This window comes from Calliphora vicina, chromosome 2, assembly GCF_958450345.1.
Source record: "Calliphora vicina chromosome 2, idCalVici1.1, whole genome shotgun sequence".
Lineage (NCBI taxonomy): Eukaryota > Metazoa > Arthropoda > Insecta > Diptera > Calliphoridae > Calliphora > Calliphora vicina.
Genome location: NC_088781.1, coordinates 136,474,961 through 136,501,873, shown reverse-complemented (window position 1 = coordinate 136,501,873; position 26,913 = coordinate 136,474,961). Strand labels below are relative to the sequence as shown.

Below are 26,913 nucleotides of genomic sequence, written 5' to 3'. Positions count from 1 at the left end.
AAAAAAACAGAAACAAAAAATTCTACTCAAAGATTTATTGTTTTCCAACCACAAAATGTGTCTGTGTCAGTCAAAAAAACGAACTAGAAACAAATATTAAAATAAAACATGAAAGTAAAATACTAATAAATATTTAAAAGGATTTCTCTTAACAAAAACACAAAACCAACTTTCTACAAAAAAAAAATATAAAATAAAATTAAAGAAATTTGGAAAATATAAATAAAACATTATGATTTATTGTATAAACAAAAAAAAAATAAAGTTCAAATAAAATAAAATTATAATCATAATAACATAACAAGGAGTTTTTCATTTATTTACTACAAAATCGATAATGCAGTTATGAAATTGTCAATAAACTTTTAAACCGGAAATTGCTGTAATAAACCATAAAGCTTCAGTTATGCTTAGTTAAGCTTAACATAAAACACACGCCCTAACTAACCAAAAAAATATAGAAAAATTCTTTAACAGAATAAAAGCCATCATAAAAATATTTATTTTATATTAAAAATAATAAAATTAGAAAGTTCTAAGATATCTCAAGATATCTCACCCTTCACTTAAATTGAGCTTTTCAATTTCGCCCCTTATTTAAAATTATTTTTAATTCAATTACTAATTGCTTAAAGAAAAAAGTTAAACTATAAATAAGTAGTAAAATTCTCACATTTAAAGCTGAATATCCCTGCTCATTCCTTTACACTCAAACATTCCCATATACCTCACACACATACACAGCAGGATACCAAACAAAGTCAAACAATTTTGCTCATAAACTTTAACCATTAAACTTACCTTGAAATTGAAATCACTAATACACAAACAAACAAATATACACACACACGCAAATTCACACTCAAACTCACATACAGTTTTCAACATAAAAAGTAAACAAACATGTTTTAGACAAAAACCCCCCTTAAACTGTCTTTTATACACTGCACAGTAGGCACAACTGGCTAAACCGTTTAACCACCACAGCACTGCTCCACAGTTCTGTGAGGTCATTCGTCATAACAGAAAGCGTAATCGGATCAACCACTTGGATATGGCAGATTTATTTCCAAAATATTTTTATTTTGCCCCACTGTGAGCTTACACACACAAGCCATCAGACAGACATTTCAGCTCATTTTCAGAAATAAACTTTAAAATAGAGAAAAACATTAACAAGAGCAAAGAAACAAATACTTCAATGTTTACTTGTGCTGTATATTTTAAGGCGTTTACGCTGGCATAGACTAGACCAATGACCACAGCACAGGATGGACGATAGATTAGAATATAGACTAGAACTGAACTAGAACCTGAACTAGAACCTGAACTAGAACCTGAACTAGAACCTGAACTAGAACCTGAACTAGAACCTGAACTAGAACCTAAACTAGAACCTGAACTAGAACCTGAACTAGAACCTGAACTAGAACCTGAACTAGAACCTGAACTAGAACCTGAACTAGAACCTGAACTAGAACCTGAACTAGAACCTGAACTAGAACCTGAACTAGAACCTGAACTAGAACCTGAACTAGAACCTGAACTAGAACCTGAACTAGAACCTGAACTAGAACCTGAACTAGAACCTGAACTAGAACCTGAACTAGAACCTGAACTAGAACCTGAACTAGAACCTGAACTAGAACCTGAACTAGAACCTGAACTAGAACCTGAACTAGAACCTGAACTAGAACCTGAACTAGAACCTGAACTAGAACCTGAACTAGAACCTGAACTAGAACCTGAACTAGAACCTGAACTAGAACCTGAACTAGAACCTGAACTAGAACCTGAACTAGAACCTGAACTAGAACCTGAACTAGAACCTGAACTAGAACCTGAACTAGAACCTGAACTAGAACCTGAACTAGAACCTGAACTAGAACCTGAACTAGAACCTGAACTAGAACCTGAACTAGAACCTGAACTAGAACCTGAACTAGAACCTGAACTAGAACCTGAACTAGAACCTGAACTAGAACCTGAACTAGAACCTGAACTAGAACCTGAACTAGAACCTGAACTAGAACCTGAACTAGAACCTGAACTAGAACCTGAACTAGAACCTGAACTAGAACCTGAACTAGAACCTGAACTAGAACCTGAACTAGAACCTGAACTAGAACCTGAACTAGAACCTGAACTAGAACCTGAACTAGAACCTGAACTAGAACCTGAACTAGAACCTGAACTAGAACCTGAACTAGAACCTGAACTAGAACCTGAACTAGAACCTGAACTAGAACCTGAACTAGAACCTGAACTAGAACCTGAACTAGAACCTGAACTAGAACCTGAACTAGAACCTGAACTAGAACCTGAACTAGAACTGAACTAGAACTGAACTAGAACTGAACTAGAACTGAACTAGAACTGAACTAGAACTGAACTAGAACTGAACTAGAACTGAACTAGAACTGAACTAGAACTGAACTAGAACTGAACTAGAACTGAACTAGAACTGAACTAGAACTGAACTAGAACTGAACTAGAACTGAACTAGAACTGAACTAGAACTGAACTAGAACTGAACTAGAACTGAACTAGAACTGAACTAGAACTGAACTAGAACTGAACTAGAACTGAACTAGAACTGAACTAGAACTGAACTAGAACTGAACAAGAACTGAACTAGAACTAAAACCTAAACTAGAATTGAACTAGAACTCTTTTTTCCTGCTAGTGTAAACAGTTTTTTTCTTAAACACATTCTACTTACATTGTTTTTTATACTTGGCCAAACGACGCACACTGGCTCTCCTTTCTGCATCATTACGTTCTAATGGCTTCGACGATGTGTTCGAGTTAGAAGATGTAAAAGACTTCTTATTCTTAATGTTCTTGGCTGCTGCTGTAGATGTTCGTGGTGATGTTGCAATCGTCTTCATGTCATTGTTGTCGTCACATTTTGTTGCTCCTGCTCCTGATGCTGCTGCTGCTGCTATTGTTGTTTGCTGTTTATGTGCTAAAGTTTTTGTGGTTTCAGCTGCAATATGTCCATCATTAGTAAGATGATGATGGGTATCATCATCAGTAGCTGCTTTATTTATGGTACAAGCTGTGGCAGTAGCTGTATCGACATTGTTGTCGGTTGTTTTATTATTTGCAGTTAAGTTTAAACATTTATCATTGTTGTCTGGTGAAGTTGTAGACTTTGCTATCAGACCAGTGATAGTTAAAGTATTTGGTACAATATCTTCATTATTTTCTTTTGTTATGATGCACTCTTTACAATTGTTGTTGCTGCTACAACTGACATTTGCCACATCATCAGCGCCAGCTCTGTTTTCTTCATTATGTCCTGTTTTTTCTGTAGTTTCTTCTGGGTGCCCTAATTTATTGTTTTCATCATCGACTTCCATAGTTTCCGAAGCATCAGCATAATAAGCAATACGTTCAACGGAACCAACATACATTTCCATATCGGCCAAAAGTTTTACAACCCAATTCAAATAAATTGGCATCAGCAGTGTATAGTTTATGGCCAAACCAACTAAAGATGGTGTCGGTGTTAGGGGCAACAGTGTTTCTTTTGTGTCGCCTGTCATCATGTGTTCATCATTGCTGGATTGTTGCTGCTGCTGTTGTTTACTATAACTGTTGCAGGCTATTGTTGCCGCCAATAAAGCTGTCACTATGGCCACAAATACAATCACACCACCCAGGTAATCCTATTGTTTGTTGCCAGCAATATTGTCGGAGGGAAATGAAGGAAAAGAAAAAATTACTTGTGGTTTACTAGGGTGTGGAAATTTTAGAGGAATTAAAAATAAGAAGTTTTAATAGAAAATTGTTAAGAAATTGTAAGAGTCATTAGTTGTATAGAAGTACCATTTTATAATTTAAAACAATTGTAATATATTAGAAAATAATGTGTCGTCTTAGGGGTTGTTGTAAGAGGTTTAAATGTGTACTTAAAGAAAATTTCTGTTGATAGGGGTTGTATGAGAAAGACACGATATAACTGAAGTTGATAGTAGAGATGACTTAAATTATTTTTTAAAAAAAAGTCCAACTTGGTGAACAATTTTGTCGTATTGTATCTAAAATTTTATTTTAATACAACATATTGTGCAAGCCTAACATATCTTCTATCATCAGTTTAAACTTACTTTGGAGTTGATCAATATTTCAGAAGTTATATAATGATTACAATTGTATAATTTCATTACCCCCATGTCGTATGATAGATATTAATTTATTCCAAAGTGGAAAATGTTACTCATACGCAGCGATCTTGTATATTGTATATAATATTGTGAGAGCTTAACTTCTCTTCTATCATCACATGAAGTTATCTTTTAATCCGATCAGGATTTTAAAAGTTGTATAATAACTAAATATATTTTTAATTATTGGACATCAGGGCGTATGATTGTTATTAATTGTTTCCCAACTACATTTCATTACTCATACGTAGTGGTACATATGAAATAATGCAAATAGGGAGGGAACTGATACATGTAATGTTTCAAATTATAAAACGAATAACAAAATGTTAATAACATGTTGGCCAAAAAGAACTAGAACCTGAACTAGAACATGAACTAGGACCTGTACTAGAACCTGACCAAGAACGTGAACCTGAACCTGAACTAGAACCTGAACTAAAACCTGAACTAGAACCTGAAGTAGAACCTGAACTAGAGCCTGAACTAGAACCTGAAGTAGAACCTGAAGTATAACCTGAACTAGAGCCTGAACTAGAACCTGAACTAGAACATGAAGTAGAACCTGAACCTGAACTAGAAGCTGAACTAAAACCTGAACTAGAACCTGAACTAGAATCTGAACTAGAACCTGATCTAGAACCTGAGCTAGAATCTGAACTAGAGCGTGATCTAGAACCTGAACTAGAATCTGAACTAGAACTTGACCAAGAACCTGAACAAGAACCTGCCTTAGAATCTGAACCTGAACTAGAACCTGAACCAGAACATGAACTAGAACCTGAACTAGAACCTGAACTAGAACTTGACGAAGAACCTGAACCTGACCTAGAATCTGAACCTGAACTAGAACCAGCACTAGAACCTGAACTAGAACCAGAACTAGAACCTGAACTAGAACCTGAACTAGAACTGAACTAGAATCTAAATCTGAACTAGAACCAGAACTAGAACCTGAACTAGAACCTGAACTAGAACCAGAACTAGCACCTGAACTAGAACTGAACTAGAAATTAATTAGAACTGAACTAGAACCTGAACTAGAACCTGAACTAGAACCTGAACTAGAACCTGAACTAGAACCTGACCTAGAACTTGACCAAGAACCTGAACCTGAACAAGAACCTGAATCTGAACCTGAACTAGAACCAGAACTAGAACCTGAACTAGAACCTGAACTAGAACCTGAACTAGAAATTGACCAAGAATCTGAACTAGAACCTGAACTAGAACCTGAACTAGAACCTGAACTAGAACTGAACTAGAACGGAACTATAACTGAACTAGAACTGAACTAGAACTGAACTAGAACTGAACTAGAACTGAACTAGAACTGAACTAGAACTGAACTAGAACTGAACTAGAACTGAACTAGAACTGAACTAGAACTGAACTAGAACTGAACTAGAACTGAACTAGAACTGAACTAGAACTGAACTAGAACTGAACTAGAACTGAACTAGAACTGAACTAGAACTGAACTAGAATTGAACTAGAACTGAACTAGAACTGAACTAGAACTGAACTAGAACTGAACTAGAACTGAACTAGAACTGAACTAGAACTGAACTAGAACTGAACTAGAACTGAACTAGAACCTGAACTAGAACTAGAACCTGAACTAGAACCTGAACTAGAACCTGAACTAGAACCTGAACTAGAACCTGAACTAAAACCTGAACTAGAATCTGAACTAGAACCTGAACTAGAACCTGAACTAGAACCTGAACTAGAACTGAACTAGAACCTGAACTAGAACCTGAACCTGAACTAGAACCTGAACTAGAACTAGAGCTAGAACATGAACTATAACCTGAACTAGAACCTGAACCTGAACTAGAATCTGAACTAGAATTTGAACTAGAACCTGAACTAGAACCTGACCTAGATCCTGAACTATAACCTAAACTAGAACCTGAACTAGAACCTAACCTAGAATCTAAATTAGAACCTAAACTAGAACCTAAACTAGAACCTGAACTAGAAGTTGATCAAGAACCTAAACCTGAACTAGAAACTGAACTAGAACCTGAACCTGAACTAGAACTGGCCAAAAGGAAGGTGTCAGCTTAACAAATCTAAATTTTATATAGGATTTATCAAGCTACTCACACAATATCATTAATTTCAAATACATTTATTAGTAATTATAGTTTGATTTAAAACTAATTTCATTTTAAAAAATCTAAATTACTTTTTAATTTATCATTTAAACACACCTTACTAAATTTCTCAATCAAATTACATTTATTGAACCCTCTCACTCTTTAATATAGCCAGAAACTTTCAAAAACTAACTATTTTGTAACAGTGTCTAAATTAGTTTCTTACTTTCCCTGAGAATGTTGAAAATAAACATATAACTTCACTTTAATTTTGTACATAAAATGTACAAAATACTTAGGATGGCCTTTAGGAACCCTGGCACGTTCCAGCAGTTATGACAGCTGTTGTAGGGAGTTTTCATATTTGTTTTAAAAAAAAAACATAAGAAGTTTTCCAACAAAATTCTTAAGAAATTAAAATAGCCAGGGAAAGAGAGAGAGAGTTGCAAAGATTTAATGGAAGTAAAATAACAACAGGAATTGCTATGAAAACAAAATACATAGTTTGTTTAAACAAAAAAATAGTTTAACGTATTTCCTAATTGTTTTTTAACAAATGACTTAATGACTAAACATGTAACTAACATATTAAGGAGTAAGAGAGTTGGGGCTCCTGTACAAGGAACACATGTGATTTAATCCAACACAGGCAATTAAGGTTACATGAACCGGATTTGTTTCACAAAAAAATCAAAACAAATTTTATCAAACAATTTGAACAAATGTTTAATATTTTAGGTTAGTTAGTACTGAATGTATGTTTTCTTCACTTACCAATGATATTCCCAACCAGCGATTGCTTGTATTCAATATGGTAAAGGCTATAGTATTTTCTTCGAGACGCCGAAACAGGATTTCTGTGAAACGTGACTCCTGATTGTAGGCACGTATTGTAGTTACACCTTGTATTGTTTCCGATAGATGGGAAATGACTGGTGAGTTTGTGGAATTCTCAATACGCTGCAATTCTCTAAACAGAAACAAACAAAATAAACGAATATTAATAACAAGTAAAATATTTACATAAAAAACGAGGAAATATAAATATAACTAAAAATAATTAAGAACAATTTCCAATCAAATATTTATTAGCATAAAAATGTTTATACTAAAAACCAATTCATTTAAAACACTTTCAATAAAACAATAATAAACTATGTTCAGTTTGAATTCCTTTAAATTATACTTCCCCCTGTCTACCCAATACTAGACTGCTGCCAAAAATTGATTTTACTCTTAAAATAATGTAAAATATGTAGAACATGCAACAACACTAGCGAGTGCATTGTTGCAACAATACCAAACTACAACATAAACTAAACAAAGTGAGGCAAAACACAACACAATCGACAACCTCAAAGGGACTTCTGTTTATTTATAATCCCTCTTTCTCTCTATTGTGCAGAGTGCTGCGTGTTTCTTGATAAAGCTGCCAAACTAAAAGTTAAAGTATAGTTTTTATTATTTACTAAACTAGAATGGAACGTACACAGTTCCTTTTACATTTCTTTGGTTTTCTATTTTGTTTCAAAGAACATTTTATTTCTTACTTTTCCCCACTGGTACTGGTAAAACAACAAAGGGAAAACTAAAGAAAAACTTAACAAAAATGTAAACATGTTTAAGCAACAAATAATGATAATATAGCAACTAGCAGCAACTACTACAACACAAGGAGAAACAGGAACATACTCGTATGTGTGCAATAAATAAATGGTTTAAAACAGGGACAAACTTAAGGATTTGATTGTTTTGTAGTGGGAGTTAAACTATTTAAAAAGGGAATATTTAATTTAAAGTTTCCTTAAAAAGGGGGAAACAGGAAATATAGGGATATAAATAGAGATAATAAACGAGGGAATATGGAATAATTCAGATGACAAAATTATAAATGATCAGACCATGCAGAAGAATAGGAATAAGATAGCAATAAGAATAGGAATAGGAATAGGATTGGGAATAGGAATGGTAATACGAATAGGAATGGGAATAGGAATAGGAATAGGAATAGGAATAGGAATAGGAATAGGAATAGGAATAGGAATAGGAATAGGAATAGGAATAGGAATAGGAATAGGAATAGGAATAGGAATAGGAATAGGAATAGGAATAGGAATAGGAATAGGAATAGGAATAGGAATAGGAATAGGAATAGGAATAGGAATAGGAATAGGAATAGGAATAGGAATAGGAATAGGAATAGGAATAGGAATAGGAATAGGAATAGGAATAGGAATAGGAATAGGAATAGGAATAGGAATAGGAATAGGAATAGGAATAGGAATAGGAATAGGAATAGGAATAGGAATAGGAATAGGAATAGGAATAGGAATAGGAATAGGAATAGGAATAGGAATAGGAATAGGAATAGGAATAGGAATAGGAATAGGAATAGGAATAGGAATAGGAATAGGAATAGGAATAGGAATAGGAATAGGAATAGGAATAGGAATAGGAATAGGAATAGGAATAGGAATAGGAATAGGAATAGGAATAGGAATAGGAATAGGAATAGGAATAGGAATAGGAATAGGAATAGGAATAGGAATAGGAATAGGAATAGGAATAGGAATAGGAATAGGAATAGGAATAGGAATAGGAATAGGAATAGGAATAGGAATAGGAATAGGAATAGGAATAGGAATAGGAATAGGAATAGGAATAGGAATAGGAATAGGAATAGGAATAGGAATAGGAATAGGAATAGGAATAGGAATAGGAATAGGAATAGGAATAGGAATAGGAATAGGAATAGGAATAGGAATAGGAATAGGAATAGGAATAGGAATAGGAATAGGAATAGGAATAGGAATAGGAATAGGAATAGGAATAGGAATAGGAATAGGAATAGGAATAGGAATAGGAATAGGAATAGGAATAGGAATAGGAATAGGAATAGGAATAGGAATAGGAATAGGAATAGGAATAGGAATAGGAATAGGAATAGGAATAGGAATAGGAATAGGAATAGGAATAGGAATAGGAATAGGAATAGGAATAGGAATAGGAATAGGAATAGGAATAGGAATAGGAATAGGAATAGGAATAGGAATAGGAATAGGAATAGGAATAGGAATAGGAATAGGAATAGGAATAGGAATAGGAATAGGAATAGGAATAGGAATAGGAATAGGAATAGGAATAGGAATAGGAATAGGAATAGGAATAGGAATAGGAATAGGAATAGGAATAGGAATAGGAATAGGAATAGGAATAGGAATAGGAATAGGAATAGGAATAGGAATAGGAATAGGAATAGGAATAGGAATAGGAATAGGAATAGGAATAGGAATAGGAATAGGAATAGGAATAGGAATAGGAATAGGAATAGGAATAGGAATAGGAATAGGAATAGGAATAGGAATAGGAATAGGAATAGGAATAGGAATAGGAATAGGAATAGGAATAGGAATAGGAATAGGAATAGGAATAGGAATAGGAATAGGAATAGGAATAGGAATAGGAATAGGAATAGGAATAGGAATAGGAATAGGAATAGGAATAGGAATAGGAATAGGAATAGGAATAGGAATAGGAATAGGAATAGGAATAGGAATAGGAATAGGAATAGGAATAGGAATAGGAATAGGAATAGGAATAGGAATAGGAATAGGAATGGGAATAGGAATGGGAATGGGAATGGGAATAGGAATAGGAATGGGAATAGAAATAGAAATAGAAATAGAAATAGAAATAGAAATAGAAATAGAAATAGAAATAGAAATAGAAATAGAAATAGAAATAGAAATAGAAATAGAAATAGAAATAGAAATAGAAATAGAAATAGAAATAGAAATAGAAATAGAAATAGAAATAGAAATAGAAATAGAAATAGAAATAGAAATAGAAATAGAAATAGAAATAGAAATAGAAATAGAAATAGAAATAGAAATAGAAATAGAAATAGAAATAGAAATAGAAATAGAAATAGAAATAGAAATAGGAATAGGAATAGGAATATGAAAACATGAGGAAAGTCTGTTCTGTATCTTAGAAGGTCTTATGAGTGCCTTGTGCCAACCCTTGCTTGACTAACCTGCTTCCAATCCACGAAAATCTGAAGCTTCGCTGAGATCTTACAGTGAATGCATAAACTGTTAAAAATGAAACTAGACAATTTGTGAAGGATATGGACATGAACAATTCACTAAACAAAATCATGCTAAATATAACTTTGTAAATCTTATCTTGTGTATTGCACTAGTTTAGCCAAAATTTCAGCATTATCTTAAAAACCTTAATTTTGCTACTAAAAAAAACTTTTTCTTATTACAAAACATTGCATATTTCATGAACTAATAACAATTTGTTTAAAAACTTTTTCATTTCCTTCCATTGCTCTCCGAAATAAAAGAAAACTGCAAGGGAAATAACGAAAACTATTGACAAAAATAAAAACTAAACAATTTTGTGCGTACTTTATCCGGTCTTTGACACTTATACGTTTAACGTGTTCATTTCTATTAGCAGTACTATTGTTGTTTGTTATATTTGCTCAAAAAGTTCTGTGGTGGAAAGGAAATGGCAACAATTGTGCTTAATTTGTAGCAATCGGTTGTTGCTAAATATGAGTTGCTTGTCTTTGAATTCTGAGTAATAGTTTTTAGTTTTAAAATTGTTTTATTTGATGCTTTTTGGAAAAAGTTTATTATAAAACAACAGTGTTATTTAATAATGCAGTTTTCATATTTATTGAGAAAAGAAATAGCAAAACTAATGTGTATTTTGTTTTGATGTTCATAATTTCATTAAAAAGTTGGTCTAGACTTTTCAGCTGCATAAAGTTTTTAATTAAGTTGATGTTGAATATTTTTCTGTTTTTTTTTTTAAGTAAATCAAATAATGTTGATATAAATTCAGTGAATATTAAAAAGATTTCATATTTGGGAAGCAAAAATATTTTCTCAGCTAAATATATAGAAAATTTTATGCAGTTGTAGTACAAAAGACTTTAGTTTATTTAAAAACGTATTCAAACTCTTTAAGTCTTTTAACTTTTAAGTTATTATTTAAATTTTATTGAGCTCTTAATACCTATTTAATCTTTTTTGGTAATTTGCTAAGTTTTTGAAACAAATTAAACTTGACATTTTGTTTATCTTACCTGGAGGAACATCTATAGAACTTTTGAATGGCATAATATGCCAGACAGACGGGTATGGTCACCACCATAAACCAGGGGGTAATAATGACATTGATTAGAATGGCACACAGACACAATAAAGTAAATTGTAACAGGCGCTGACTAGTAGCAGCAATTTTCTAAAAAAAAAACACAAAATACATTAAAAAAGTTAAAAAGAAAATTTATTAGGGATATTCAAGGAAATAAAAGCAAAAATGCAAAATAATAAATGTAAAATTAGAGTCTTACTTAGTATGTATCTAGTCCATTCTTGTCTAGTCTATTGTCCAGTCTATTGCCTATACTATTGTCTAGTCTAGTGTATTGTCTAGTCTATTGCCTATTCTATTGTCTAGTCTATTCTCTAGTCTATTGTCTAGTCTATTGTCTAGTCTATTGTCTAGTCTATTTTCTAGTCTATTGTCCAGTCTATTGCCTATTCTATTATCTAGTCAACTGTCTAGTCTATTGTCTAGTCTATTGTCTAGTCGATTGTATAGTATATTGTCTAGTCTATTGCCTATTCTATTATCTAGTCAACTGTCTAGTATATTGTCTAGTCTATAGTTTAGGCTATTGCCTATTCTATTGTCCAGTTTATTATCTAGTTTATTATCTAGTCTATTGTTTAGTGTATTGCCTATTCTATTGCCTATGCTATTGTCTAGTCTATTGTCTAGTCTACTGTCTAGTCTTTTATCTAGTCTTTTCTCTAGTCTATTGTCTAGTATATTGTCTATTCTCCAGTCTCTTGTCTATTCTATTGCCTATTCTATTGTCTAGTCTATTGTCTAGTCTATTCTCTAGTCTCGTGTCTAGTCTCTTGTCTAGTCTATTGTCTAGTATCTTGTCTAGTATATTGTCGAGTCCATTATCTGTATAGCCTGTTGTCCCTAAATACCCCTAATGCTCATCATGTTCCCCTACATGTTTTACTTTTCTCTGATTTATTTTTTTATTGTTTGCCCAACATCAAACTTACCTTATCTATTATGGCCATATCATTACTAAACCTATTCATTATTCTGCCCAATGGGGTAATTTGAAAAAAATGCAATGACTTGTGCATAATCGACTGTAAAAGTTTATCATGCAAATTTTGACGAGCTTTACAGCCGGCCCATTGACCAGCCGGCGTTGATAACATGGCCATCACAATACAAACACCCGAAATGGCCGCATAAATATGAAAATAATACGTGACTTCATGACGATCCACATTTTCAGTCATTGTTGCTCCAGAAGATACCACTGATGCAGATGCAAATGCAGTCATTGTAGTTGTTGTTGCTGCTGATGCATATTTGTGGCTCATTTGTTGCTCTGTTGGCTGCTGTTGTTGCTGTTTATGTAGTGCGGATATATTTTTTGTGGCAGCAAGTGGAGCAACTGCTGTTGCTTTTTGTAGATTATATGAATGGATGTTGTAGTCAGTCCATTGCTGTAACCAGACATCCGTATAAACACGCAATGTTTGCCAAATTAGGGCCGTGATGAAAAATATTAAAACAATTGTTAAACCAGATGCACGCAAATAAAGCAAATATATTTCCGCCGGTATTTTGCCATATTTACGTTCAACATCATAATTTGTAGTTGTTTTTTCTGCTAAAGTTTGTGGCAATGTTGTTGTTGTTGCTGCCGCTGCTGTATTGCAGATTGGTTTATTGCAGGCTGTAGCAACATCAGCACCACCTGTTTTCATTGAATTATTTTCATTGTTGGCCAGCAACATTTTATAGTCAATATTGGCATCTGTATAAAATATGGGAAGTGTAAAGAAAAGAATAGAATTTTTATATGTATTGTAGTTTTTATGTAATAATTTTTAGTTTATTTTTGAGAGAATTTGTTACAAATGTAAAATAAATATTGTATTGTATAGTGGGTACAAAAGGGTGTGACAAAGAGCAATGTGTAATTCTAACATCAGTCTTAGGTCTTTATACAGTACAATATTAACATCAATTTGAGGTTTTTACACAGACCATTATTAACATCAGTATGAGAGCTTTATACAGTTCAATATTAACTCCAATATGAGGTATCTATACTGTCAAATATTAACATCACTCTGAGGTCTTTATACAGTCCTCTATTAACATCAATATGAGGTCTTTATACAGTCCAATATTAAAATGAATCTAAGGGCTTTATACAGTCCAATATTAATATCAATCTGGATCTTTATACAGTCCAATATTAAAATAATTCTGAGGTATTCATACAGCACAATGTTAACATCAATCTGACATCTTTATTCAGTCCATTATTTATACCACTCTGAGTTCTTTATACAGTCCAATATTAACATCACTCTTTGGTCTTTATACAGTCCAATATTAGTATCAATCTGAGGTCTTTATACAGTCCTATATCAACATCAATATGAGGTCTTTATACAGTCCATTATTAAAATAAATCTGAGGTATTTATACAGTACAATATTAACATTAATCTGAGGTCTTTATACAGTCCTATATTAACATCAATTTGAGGTCTTTATGCAGTCCATTATTAACATCAATCTGAGGTATTTATACAGTACAATAGTAACATTAATCTGAGGTCTTTATACCGTTCTATATTAACCTCAATCTGAGGTCTTTATACAGCCCTTTATTAATATCACTCTCAGGTTTTTATACAGTCAAATATTAACATCACTCTGAGGTTTTTATACAGTCAAATATTAATATCAATCTGAGGTCTTTTTACAGACCTATATTAACATCAATATGAGGTTTTTAAACGGTCCAATATTAAAATAAATCTGAGGTCTTTATACAGTCCATTATTAATATCAATCTGAGGTATCTATACAGTTAAATATTAACATCAATATGAGGTCTTTATATAGTCCATTATTAATATCACTCTGAGGTATTTATACAGTCCTATATGAACATCAATATGAGGTCTTTATACAGTCCAATATTAAAATAAATCTGAGGTCTTTCTACAGTACAATAGTAGCATCAATCTGAGGTCTTTATACAGTCTAATATTAAAGTAAATCTGAGGTCTTTATACAGCACAATATTAGAATCAATCTGAGGTCTTTGTACAGTTCAATATTAACTTCATTCTGAGGTATCTATACAGTCAAATATTAACATCAATATATCAATATACAGTCCATTATTAGTATCACTCTGAGGTCTTTATACAGTGCTATATGAACATCAATATGAGGTCTTTATACAGTCCAATATTAAAATAAATATGAGGTCTTTCTACAGTACAATAGTAGCATCAATCTGAGGTCTTTATACAGTCTAATATTAAAATAAATCTGAGGTCTTTATACAGTACAATATTAGAATCAATTTGAGGTGTTTATACAGTCTAATATTCACATCACTCTGTGGTCTTTATACTGTCCAATATTAACATCAGTATGATTTCTTTATACAGTTCAATATTAACTTCAATCCGATATATCTATACAGTCAAATATTAACACCAATATGACGTCTTTATACAGTACATTATTAATATCACTCTGAGGTCTTTATACAGTCCAATATTAAAATAAATCTGAAGTCTTTATACAGCACAATGCCAACATCAATCTGAGGTCTTTATGCAGTTCATTATTAACATCAATCTAACGTCTTTATACAGTCCAATATTAAAATAAATCTGAGGTCCAATATTAATATCAATTTGAGGTCTTTATCAGTCCAATATTAATATCAATATGGGGTATTTATACAGTCCAATATTCACATCAATCTTAAGCCTTTATACAGTCCATTATTATTATCAAATCATTATACAGTCCAATATTAACATCACTTTCATCTATGATGTAGTCCACGATATTGTCCAAGATATTGTTTATAATGTTATCTGTAATGCCTTATTTCTGCATCTCTCTAATTCTCTCCTTTTTATATCCCCTTTTTTTCCACAAAATTCTAAAATTTTCGATTTTTTGTTCACCCAAATTGTAACTCAGTATTGATTTTAAATGAAAACACAACCTTATATTTGTTTTATATGCATTTTAAGGCCAAAGGGGTTTTTGAGTTGATTTTCGAAAAGTATCATATATCAATAACAACAAAAACTATGAATTATTATTTTTCTATGAAATTTTTTTTAGCCTTTTGAAAGTGGTAAATTTGTTAAATAAAAAAAAACTACACATCCTGTGTTATAAAATACGACGAACACATTTGAAGCTGTAGGCTAAGGAAGCACTAACTATATCTAATATGTAAATACATAATTTTATTCTATAGATGAAATGTATTTATAACTTTATGGTGAAAATATTTGTTTTGGACGTTAAAAATTATACAAAAAAAAAGAAAAATCATAAATGGAAAAGTCTGTTTAATATAATATTTGAACAGAATTATTGGATTTTTGTGTGGTACTTATACACAAAGAAAATTTTTTGCAAAAAAAAAAAAAACTTTTTTTAAAATGGAAACAATTTTCTCGCAGGCTAATTCATGTCATGTTTTTATTTTATAGAAGACCAATAAATATATATTTTTCAAAAGAAAATTTAAGGTAAATGATATTCATACTATTTGTGAGCATATAAGCACGAATCCAATTATGCTCCATAATTTACACTTAACCCTCAAAAGCATATTTTAGCTTATTTTCTAAAACATTCCTTCCATTGCAAAACCAACATTATTTTCTTCTTATTGCATATTTGAATTACTAATACATCTTTCAGCTAATTGATATTTATCAATTAATATGCTTCATTTTGTCATTTATCACTTTTATAAACTTTTTTTTTTGATTTATGACACTTTTCATTACTTAACACACAAACTCCCCTCTCAAGTCGCTTTTAACTTACAAAAAGTGCCAAAAACTTTTCTACACCTCATCCGCGTACGTGTTGAGATGGCATCTCAAACTTAATTCAATTAAAATCGATTAAACAATTTCAATTTGAATTGCTGCCAATTGTTGAAATTGTCTGCTGTTATCGCTCTAAATATCAGTTATCATTAGTGCTTAATAAACACCTTTTTTCGTGCTGTTTCCCGCAGTCTCCTGCTCCCTTTATTTCTTTTCAATACAATAAGTATTTGTGCAATTGTTAAGCGGCAACAGTTTGAATTTCAATAACTGCAAGTAACCACTCAATAGTGGGCTCATGAAATGTGAAAGACTATAGAGAAATGCACCAGCAGTTGGAGAGTTGATTTGAGGTACAGAGATAAGTTAAATAAGGGCAAGTAGAAACAAATTATTACTTTATTTGATTTCGACCAAATAGTCAAATGTTAACATCAATCATTGGTATTATTTTGCAAAAATAATAACATCAATCGTAGGTCTTGATATCGTTTTCAATTAACTTCAATTTTAACATCAATCTTAGGTCTTTGTACAGTCCAATAAAAACATCAATCTGAGGTCTTCATACAGTCTATTATTAACATCAATATTAGATCTTTATACAGTTCATTATTAATATCAATCTGAGGTATTTATACAGTCCAATATTAACATCACTCTGATGTCTTCATACAGTCCTATATTAACATCAATTTAAGGTCTTTATACAGTCCAATATTAAAATAAATCTGAGGTATTTATACAGTACAATATTTACATCAATCTGAAGTCTTTTTACAGTGCATTATTAATATCACTCTGAGGTCTTTATGCAGATCAATATTAACATCGCTCTGAAGGCTTTATACAGTCCGATATTACCATCCATCTGAGGTCTTTATACAGTCCAATATTAAAATAAATCTGAGATCTTCATACAGTCCATTACTACCATCAATCTGTGGTCTTTATACATTCCAATATTAACATCAATCTGAAGGCTTTATACAGTCCAATATTAACATCACTCAGAGGTCTTTATACCGTCTTATTTAACATCAATCTGATATCATTATACAGTCCAATATTAAAATAAATCTGAGGTTTTTATACAGTCCAATATTAACATCACTGAGAACTTTATACAGTCCAATACTAACATCAATCTGAGGTCTTTAAACAGCGCAATATTAAAATAAACCTGAGGTCTTTATACAGTCCAATATTAACATCAATCTGCGGACTTTTTACTGTCCGCTATTGATATCAATCTGAGGTATTTATACAGTCCATTATTAATATCACTCTGAGGTCTTTATACAGTCCGATATTAACATCACTATGAAGTATTTATACAGTCCTATTTAACATCAATCTGATATCTTTATACAGTCCAACATTAAAATAACTCTAAGAACTTTATACAGTCCTATACTAACATCAATCTGAGGTCTTTATACAGTCCATTATTAATATCACTCTGAAGTCTTTATACAGTCCGATATTAACATCACTAGGAAGTATTTATACAGTCCTATTTAACATCAATCTGATATCTTTATACAGTTCAATATTAAAATAAATCTAAGATCTTTATACAGTCCTATACTAACATCAATCTGAGGTCTTTATATAGTCCAAAATTAACAACAAACTGAGGTCTTTATACAGTGCATTATTAACTTCAATCTGAGGTCTTTATTCAGTCCAATATTAAAACAAATCTAAGGTGTTTATGCAGTACATTATTAACATCAATCTGAGGTCTGTATACAATCCTATATTAACATCAATCTTAGGTCTTTATACAGTACAATATTAAAACAAATATGAGGTCTTTATACAGTGCGTTATTAACATCAATCTGAGGTCTTTATACAGTACAATATTAGAAGAATATGAGGTCCAATATTAATACCGATCTGATGTCTTTATACAGTCCATTATTAACATCAGTCTGAGGTCTCTATACATTCAAATACTAACATCAATCTGCGGTCTTTATACTGTCCTATATTAAAATAAATCAGAGGCCTTTATACAGTCCAATATTAAAATCTTAGGTCTTTATACAGTCCTATATTAACATCAATATGAGGTCTTTATACAGTCCAATATTAAAATAATTCTGAGGTCTTTATACAATCCAATACTAATATCAATTTGAGTTCTTTATACAGTCTAATATTAGCTTCAATCTGAGATGTTTATATAGTCCTATAATAACTTTAATCAATTCATGCTAAAGTTCACGATAATTTAATTTAATTGTGCAACAGTTTCACTAATCTCTTGCCTCACTGTACAGCCACCCTGTTGCCTGTTGAAAGTTTTCTGTAGGCAACATACTTATAGTTTGTTGTATAAATATATGTATATATAAAACTGTGCATCTCTGTATAAAACTTATAGAATATTTACTTACCTTGTATGGATTCTTCATTTTCTATACCCGCTATCCAACTTTCCGTCTCAGTTTCAGCATCCGTTGCAGCCACTGAACTCAATTCAATTGATGGCACTGAGGCAGCACTACAGCCAGCAATGCCAGATTCCTCTGAGATGCTTCTAAAGGGGGGTTTTGGTGGGAGAGGAAACATACATATATTCAAGTGTAACAATATGAAAAAAAAGAGGAAAAGGAAGTGAAAAGAAGAAAATAAAAGTGTGAGTAAAAAGTTGATGGTATAAGTTACAATTTCTCAGAGCTTCTTTTCAATAATAAAATAAAATAAAACTGAAATGTTTACAATGAATGAAGTTTTTAAATTATAGAGAAAATAAGATAAACATTTTCATTATTAAATAAAAATTGCATTAATAATAAACATTTTGTTTTAGATAAAATTAAAAAAATTCCAATTACAATATTGACCCAGTATTGCCATGCTGTCTTCTATTATGTTGCACTGTTACCACTCCCTTGGGCTTACATGATTTCCGCATGGACATTCTTCTTAGAAACTGTTGAAAACCATTATTGGATCCCGATGTCTTTACCAAATCGGCCACTAAAGCTGCATCCGAATCTTTTTCATCTTCCTCTTTCACCTGTTGCTCATCGAAAGCCGGAGGCGAGGAAATATTCCTTGCCACCGGCTGATGTTGTTTATTGTTGGTTGCTCCTACCGGCTGCCATGATTGGGTGCGTGTGGAAGGCGATTCATCACCATAATTGCTGCTTAAATTGGTCATATAACTATTGGCACTGCTGCAGCTGTTCGTTAGTAAACTTCTTCTCAATTCGGTGGGTGTATTGCTGATGTTACTCAAGCGACTAGAGGTTCGTGAGCTGGGCCGTGCTTTTTGCTGACTATCGCTGCGACTGCTGGTGCGTCTGCGGCGTCTTAGTATAACGTTGTCGGTTTGACATTCATCCAGGGGTAGAGGTACATCATAGATGAGATGTCTGGAGCCGTAGACGGTGGAGGGCGTACGTTTCAGTTTGAAACTGGTGTTGTGGGAGATCATTGAGGAATGCTGGAAGAAGAAAGAACAATTTAATAAATTGGTATTTAGTCGAATATTATCATTACACGTAGGTACTTAAATAGTCCAATATTAACTTCAATCGTAGCTCTTTATACAGTCCAATATTAACTTCAATCGAAGCTCTTTATACAGTCCAATATTAACTTCAATCATAGCTCTATATATAGTAAAAAATGAACCTCAATCGTAGCTCTTTATACAGTCGAATATTAACTTCAATCTCAACTATTTATACAGTACAATACTAACTTCAATAGTAGCTCTTTATACATTCCAATATTAACTTCAATCGAAGCTCTGTATACAGTCCAATATTAACTTCAATCATAGCTCTATATATAGTAAAAAATGAACCTCAATCGTAGCTCTTTATACAGTCGAATATTAACTTCAATCTCAACTATTTATACAGTACAATATTAACTTCAATCGAAGCTCTTTATACAGTCCAATATTAACTTCAATCGAAGCTGTTTATACAGTCCAATATTAACTTCAATCATAGCTCTATATATAGTAAAAAATTAACATCAATCGTAGCTCTTTATACAGTCCAATATTAACTTCAATCTCAACTCTTTATACAGTACAATATTAACATCAATATAAACTCTTTATACAGGCCAATATTAACATCAATATCAACTCTTTATACAGTCCAATATTAACTTCAATCTCAACTATTTATACAGTCCAATATTAACTTCAATCGTAGCTCTTTATACAGTCCAATACTAACTTCAATCGCAGCTCTTTATACAGTCCAATATTAACTTCAGTCGAAGCACTTTATACAGTCCAATATTAACTTCAATCGAAGATCTTTATACAGTCCAATATATACTTTAATAGCAGCTCTTTTTACAGTACAATATTTACTTCAGTCGTAGCTCTTTATACAGTCCAATATTAATTCTAATCATAGATCTATATACAGTCCAATATTAATTTCAATCGTAGCTCTTTATACAGTCCAATATTAACTTCAATCGAAGCTCTTTATACAGTCCAATATTAACTTCAATCGAAGCTCTGTATACAGTCCAATATTAACTTCAATCATAGCTCTATATATAGTAAAAAATGTACCTCAATCGTAGCTCTTTATATAGTCCAATATTAACTTCAATCTCAACTCTTTATACAGTCCAATATTAACTTCAATCTCAACTCTTTATACAGTACAATATTAGCTTCAATCTCAACTCTTTATACAGTCCAATATTAACATCAATCGTAGCTCTTTATACAGTCCAATATTAACATCAATACCAACTCTAAATACAGTACAATATTAACTTCAATCTCAACTATTTATACAGTCCAATATTAACTTCAATCGTAGCTCTTTATACAGTCCAATACTAACTTCAATCGCAACTCTTTATACAGTCCAAAATTAACTTCAATCATAGCTCTATATATAGTCCAAAATTAACCTCAATCGTAGCTCTTTATACAGTCCAATATTAACTTCAATCTCAACTCTTTATACAGTCCAATATTAACTTCAATCGAAGCTCTTTATACAGTCCAATATTAACTTCAATCGCAACTCTTTATACAGTCCAATATTAACATCAATATTAACTCTTTATACAATCCAATATTAACTTCAATCGTAGGTCTTTATACAGTCCAATATTAACATCAATCTCAACTCTTTATACAGTACAATATCAACTTCAAACGTAGCTCTTTATACAGTCCAATATAAACTTCAATCGTAGCTCTTTATATAGTCCAAAATTATGTTCAATTTCAGTTCCTATAATAACCCAAAAGTATCCTCAAATTTATTATTTATTTCCAAAGAATTTTTATGCCACCAAGAACTAATAATTAAACCACCAGACTGAAACAAAATTATTGCAATTTCATAATGAAAAAATAACAAAAACAGAAAAATTAATAGAAATTCTAAATATAAAACATATCACCCACACAAAACACACATTATCTGCTAAGTTCCATTATAACAAAAGAAAGAGACTATCGAAAATACAAAACCACATTTCTTATGTCTTCCGAAAACTACCACTAAGAATTTCTTTATAAAACACTTACCACCGGCATCATTTGATTGTAAGCATCTTCATCATCATCGGCCGCCAATATATTTTCCATAGAAATGGTTGTTTTCATTTCTGTTTCCGCATCCACTTCACTGTGACTGTTATGAGCAGCTGTAGCACTATTGCCAGCACCTGCATTTGTTATGGAGGTTGAGCGTTGTAGACCCACTTTGGCCACATTTTTAAATAATTTCCAACGTTCACGCGCAGTGCGTCCTAAGGCGGCATTTTCGACTGAACTAATTAAGGAAAAAGAAAAAATAAACAAAATATTTTCAGCTGAATTTAAAGTTTAAATGAAATTTTAATTTCCTTGCAAAAGTTAGTCACTAATAAGCTGTATTAAATGTAGGCTTTTCTCTATGACTTGCTGCTGTTTTATACTTTTCATTTAAGCCTTTAATTCTTGTCATTGTTTAATTTCATTCTGTCCTCCTTATTTATATCAATAATAAAATAAATAATAATAAAAATAAACTCATACCCTTTCATCATCAATGTCCTAATAGTCTTCATTATCATCGTCATTATTACAAAAACCTTATGGCATGTCAAATATTTAAATATTTTTGCAAAAGACTGGTTCATGCTGGCTATGTTCGTAATACGAGGGTTGTCCCAAAAAAAATAACAAAAACCTAATGTTTATCTTTTCAAAATTTAATGACTTTATTAAAAATATTTAATGAAAATTATTGTTAATATATAGCCTGATGTTTTAGCTTTCATTTAAGAGTTATTTGAATTAAATCGCTTAACTTTTGTTAAAGTTATGAACTATTTCATAAAATAACTCACAATTAATATTAATCATACGTATAGGAGTTCAAAAAATCTAAAATTATGATTTTACTCCAAAAAACATAATTTTTAAGATCTTTATCATGAAGTTTGTAATTTTAGCAGGAAGTAAAAACCAAATAGAAACAAAAAACTGAAATATAATTTATTTTTTTTTTTTTAGATACTAATTTCTTCTACCCTCGTTTTTTTATGTAAGACTATAACTTCATGCACTCCTTTCAATTATTTTAGAATTTGTTTCGTTCCACTTGAGTGAGCTACTACCTGTTGTTAACTTACTTAAATAACAAAAACCTAATGTTTATCTTCCCAAAATTAAATATTTTAAACACAAATTTTAAAATCATTAAAAATATTTAATGAAAATTATTCATAATGTCTAGCCTGATGTTTTAGCTTTAATTTAAGAGTTCTTTGAATTAAATCACTTAATTTTTCTTAAAGTTATGAACGATTTCATAAAATAACTCACAATTAATATTAATCATACGTACGGGAGTTCAAAAATTCTAAAATTCAGATTTTACTCCAAAAACCATAATTTTTAATTAATATTTTAACTAGAAGTTAACATCAAATAGAAACAAAAAACCAAACAAATAATTGAAAATAGCCTTTCCACCCTCGTTCTTTTATATAAGACTATAACTTCCTGCCCTCCTTTCTATTATTTTAGATTTTATTTCGTTCCACTTGAGCTACTACCTGCAATTAACTTACTTAGGCCTATAATCATGACTAGGAACCTCACCAGTTAGTTACTAATACTCATACTTATTAATTCTATACTACTTATTACTGCTCGTCAAATTTTTTTTGCACAAGCAAAACTTACTACTACTTATTTTGCTTACAATGTTAGTTGGAGCATCATGGTTTTAATTTACACAACACTTGATATATTCTACCATAGACATACACCAAGCCCACAAAACTCTTCTTATTAGCAACCAACCCCCCTGACTCTTTACCCAAACAGTTCATCTGCCTTAATTGAATTGCAAGTAACAACAGCAGCAGGAGTAAGTAATGGTAGAAGTAGAATTAGAAGTACAAGCAAATACTCTAGGAACAGTAGCCCTCAGTGATACTAAGCAAATACTTAGGAAAACCAATTTGAATGTAGGGTCATGGAAATATGACAGGGGGTATGACTACTAAGTACATTGAATATTGTAGATACATTTCATTCCTCTTGCCAACCAGCTGTTCCAACCAGCCAGTTAAGACGGTTAATGTCTAAGTAAATGAAATGAAAATTGTTTAAGTTGAAAATATTGTATGAAAATTTATGAGGTATAAAATTTTAATAGAGTGAACCTGCATAAAGCAGGAAATGGTAGCGGAAACGTGGTTCTTAATAGCAGGGGCTGCTGATGTTTAAGAAATGCGTGTAGTTGATTTGATAGCATGCTTTAAGGGGCAGGGGGGCTTAAAGCCAATAAATCGTTTTTGTCATATTTTTTGAAGGGTTTTCTTTCATATCTGGTGATTTATTATATTTACAGGGGGGCAATGGTAGGTAGAGCAATAATTATGTTGGCATTGTGTGGGGATTGTGTTTAACAGCAATTAAATAATGAAGGTCTTTAATATTTTCAAATTATCAAATAATTATTAGCAATAATAAGAACGAAACTATTTAATATTTTTTCTTATGATTAATGTATAACAAATCATTTGAAATTGATGGGTGTTATAATTAAATAACGATATTTATTTAAAAGATCAAAAAAATCTTCAAAGTAAAAAATTTGAAAAAAAAATCTGACTGTACCGCAGATGGAAAGAAATAGTTTTACACCATCACAAAATCTCTCAAAAAAAAGTATCGAATTTTTATTTGGATTTTTTCTCATTCAATTCTTTAAGAATCCGTTAATCGATTAAAATCGGCTATTTTTTTAATCGATTATTTAAGAAGAGATATATTTTTATTTACCAAGTGACCGTGTGTGATTTAGTTGCAACTATCTCATTGAAAGTTGCCTAAACTGAATAATATCAACTGTCGAATTCTATAATAACCGGTTCTTTTTATGCTATCGATTTTTTTACTAGGTTCTTTAAAAAAATAATTAACGGATTCTTTAAGAATCTGTTAATCGATTAAAAACCAATTATTTTTTTATCGATTATTTAACAAGATGTAAATTTATATTCGATCATATAATAGCATTTTAAAATTCGGTTAATTTTTTATTCGATTATTTTTCAATCGATTAAAAACAATTATTTAACAAGATGTAAATTTATATTCGATCATATAATAGCATTTTAAAATTCGGTTAATTTTTTATTCGAATATTTTTCAATCGATTAAAAACCGATTATTTAACAAGGTGTAAATTTATATTCGATCATATAATAACATTTTAAAATTCGATTAATTTTTTATTCGATTATTTTTCAATCGATTATTTAACAAGGTGTAAATTTATATTCGAGCATATAATAGCATTTTAAAATTCGGTTAATTTTTTATTCGATTATTTTTCAATCGATTAAAAACCGGTTATTTTTGAATAAATTCTTAAGAAGAGTTACATTTTTATTAGATTTTTTTTAAGCAATTTTATACGAACCGTTAATTTGTTCATGAGATTTTTATGAATCATTTTTTAATCGATTCTTTAAAAAACAAGCAAATTTGTATTAAATTTTATGTAAACTGGATTTTTTTCTCATTCAGTCGTTAATCGTTAATCGATTAAAAACCGGTTATTTTTTAATCGATTAATCATTTTATTTTTCAAATACATTCTTCAAAAACTAATCGTATTTTCTTTAAATTTTATGTGAACAGGAATTTTTTTCCCTCAATATTTCAAGAATCCGTTAATCGATTAAAAACCGTTTATTTTTTAATCGATTATTTAAGATGATGTAAATTTATATTAAATTTTATGTAAACTGGATTTTTTTCTCATTCAATTTATTAGGAATAATTAATCGATTAAAACTAACTGGGTTTTAATCGATTAATTACGAACAGGTACATTTTTATTCGATCATATAATAACAGGTTAATTTTTTATTCGAAAATAAAATATCCATTTAATTTTGTATTCGCTTTTATATGATCCATTAATTTATAAAAATTTTATGAATCGTTTTTTAATCGACTCTAAAAAAAAATCAAATTTTTATTCTTTTTTATGCAAACTGGATGTTTTCTCATTCAATTCATTAAGAATCCGTTAATCGATTTATTAGGAACAGGTTTTTTATTAGAAAATAAAAAAGTATTTACCGTTAATTTGTACGTGAGAATTTTATGAATCGTTTTTTAATCGATTCTTTAAAAAACAATCAAAAATATGGATTTCTTTAATTTAATGCATTAATTATAAGGTTCTTTAATTTTTTTAGTTGATTCTTTAGCAACATGTTAATTTTGTATTCGAATATTAAAATATTCGGTTAAATTTAAATTCGATTTTATTTTTTTTGTTTTAATTTCTTATACATGATTATACATGAACTGTTTTATTTTATTCGACTCTTTTATTTAATAACGATTCTCATTTTTATTCGGTTTTTTTAAAAACCGGTTTTTATTCGGTTCTTTAAATATCGTACATTTTTTATTAGATTCTTTAGGAAGAAATTAATTTTATTTAATTCTTTAAGAATCGATAATTTTCTATGTAAACGGATACATTTTTCGTATGATTTCTTAAGAACGATTAATTTTATTTTTATTCGGTTTTTTTAAGAACCGGTTTTTTTTGGATATTTAATTTTTTTTATTAGATTCTTAAGAAAAGAATTAATTTTATTAAAATCTTTAAGAATCGATTAATTTTTTTATTCGAATCTATTTGATTCTTTAAGAATTTGTTATATTTTTATTCGATTATATGAATCAAATAAATATAAAAAAATTTATTTGATTCTATGTAAACTGATTAATATTTCGTATGATTCTTTAAAAACTATTAATTTTATTTTTATTCGGTTTTTAAGAATCGGTTCTTTTTATTCGATTTTTTTAATACCGTTTTATATTTTATAAGATTCTTAATAAAGGAATTCATTTTATTAAATTCTCGATTAATCGATTAATTTTTTTTCGAATCTATATGAAACGGTTTATTTATTCGATGCTTTAAGAATGGTTTTATTTTTATTCGATTCTGATTAATTTTTCGTAAGATTCTTTAAGAACGGTTAATTTTACTTTTTATTCGGTTCTTTAAATAGCGAGTTTTTATATAATTGTTTATTATATTCTTTAGGAATAGACTCATTTTAATAAATTCTTTCAGAATCAATTAATTTTTTATTCGAATCTATATGAAACGTTTTTTTATTCGATT

General features: G+C 30.5%; 1 protein-coding gene across 1 annotated transcript in view; it reads right to left on the bottom strand.

The window, feature by feature from the left end:
- Positions 1 to 26,913, bottom strand: part of Sur (Sulfonylurea receptor) — a 138,146-nt gene that overhangs the window by 12,865 nt on the left and 98,368 nt on the right. The window contains exons 13-19 of the mRNA XM_065502075.1: positions 21,780 to 22,026; positions 19,087 to 19,700; positions 18,646 to 18,788; positions 12,385 to 13,157; positions 11,382 to 11,539; positions 7,052 to 7,247; positions 2,723 to 3,674 (exon numbers count right to left, since the gene is read on the bottom strand). Coding sequence (XP_065358147.1) covers positions 2,723 to 3,674; positions 7,052 to 7,247; positions 11,382 to 11,539; positions 12,385 to 13,157; positions 18,646 to 18,788; positions 19,087 to 19,700; positions 21,780 to 22,026 — 3,083 coding nt within the window. The remainder of the gene's footprint in view (positions 1 to 2,722; positions 3,675 to 7,051; positions 7,248 to 11,381; positions 11,540 to 12,384; positions 13,158 to 18,645; positions 18,789 to 19,086; positions 19,701 to 21,779; positions 22,027 to 26,913) is intronic.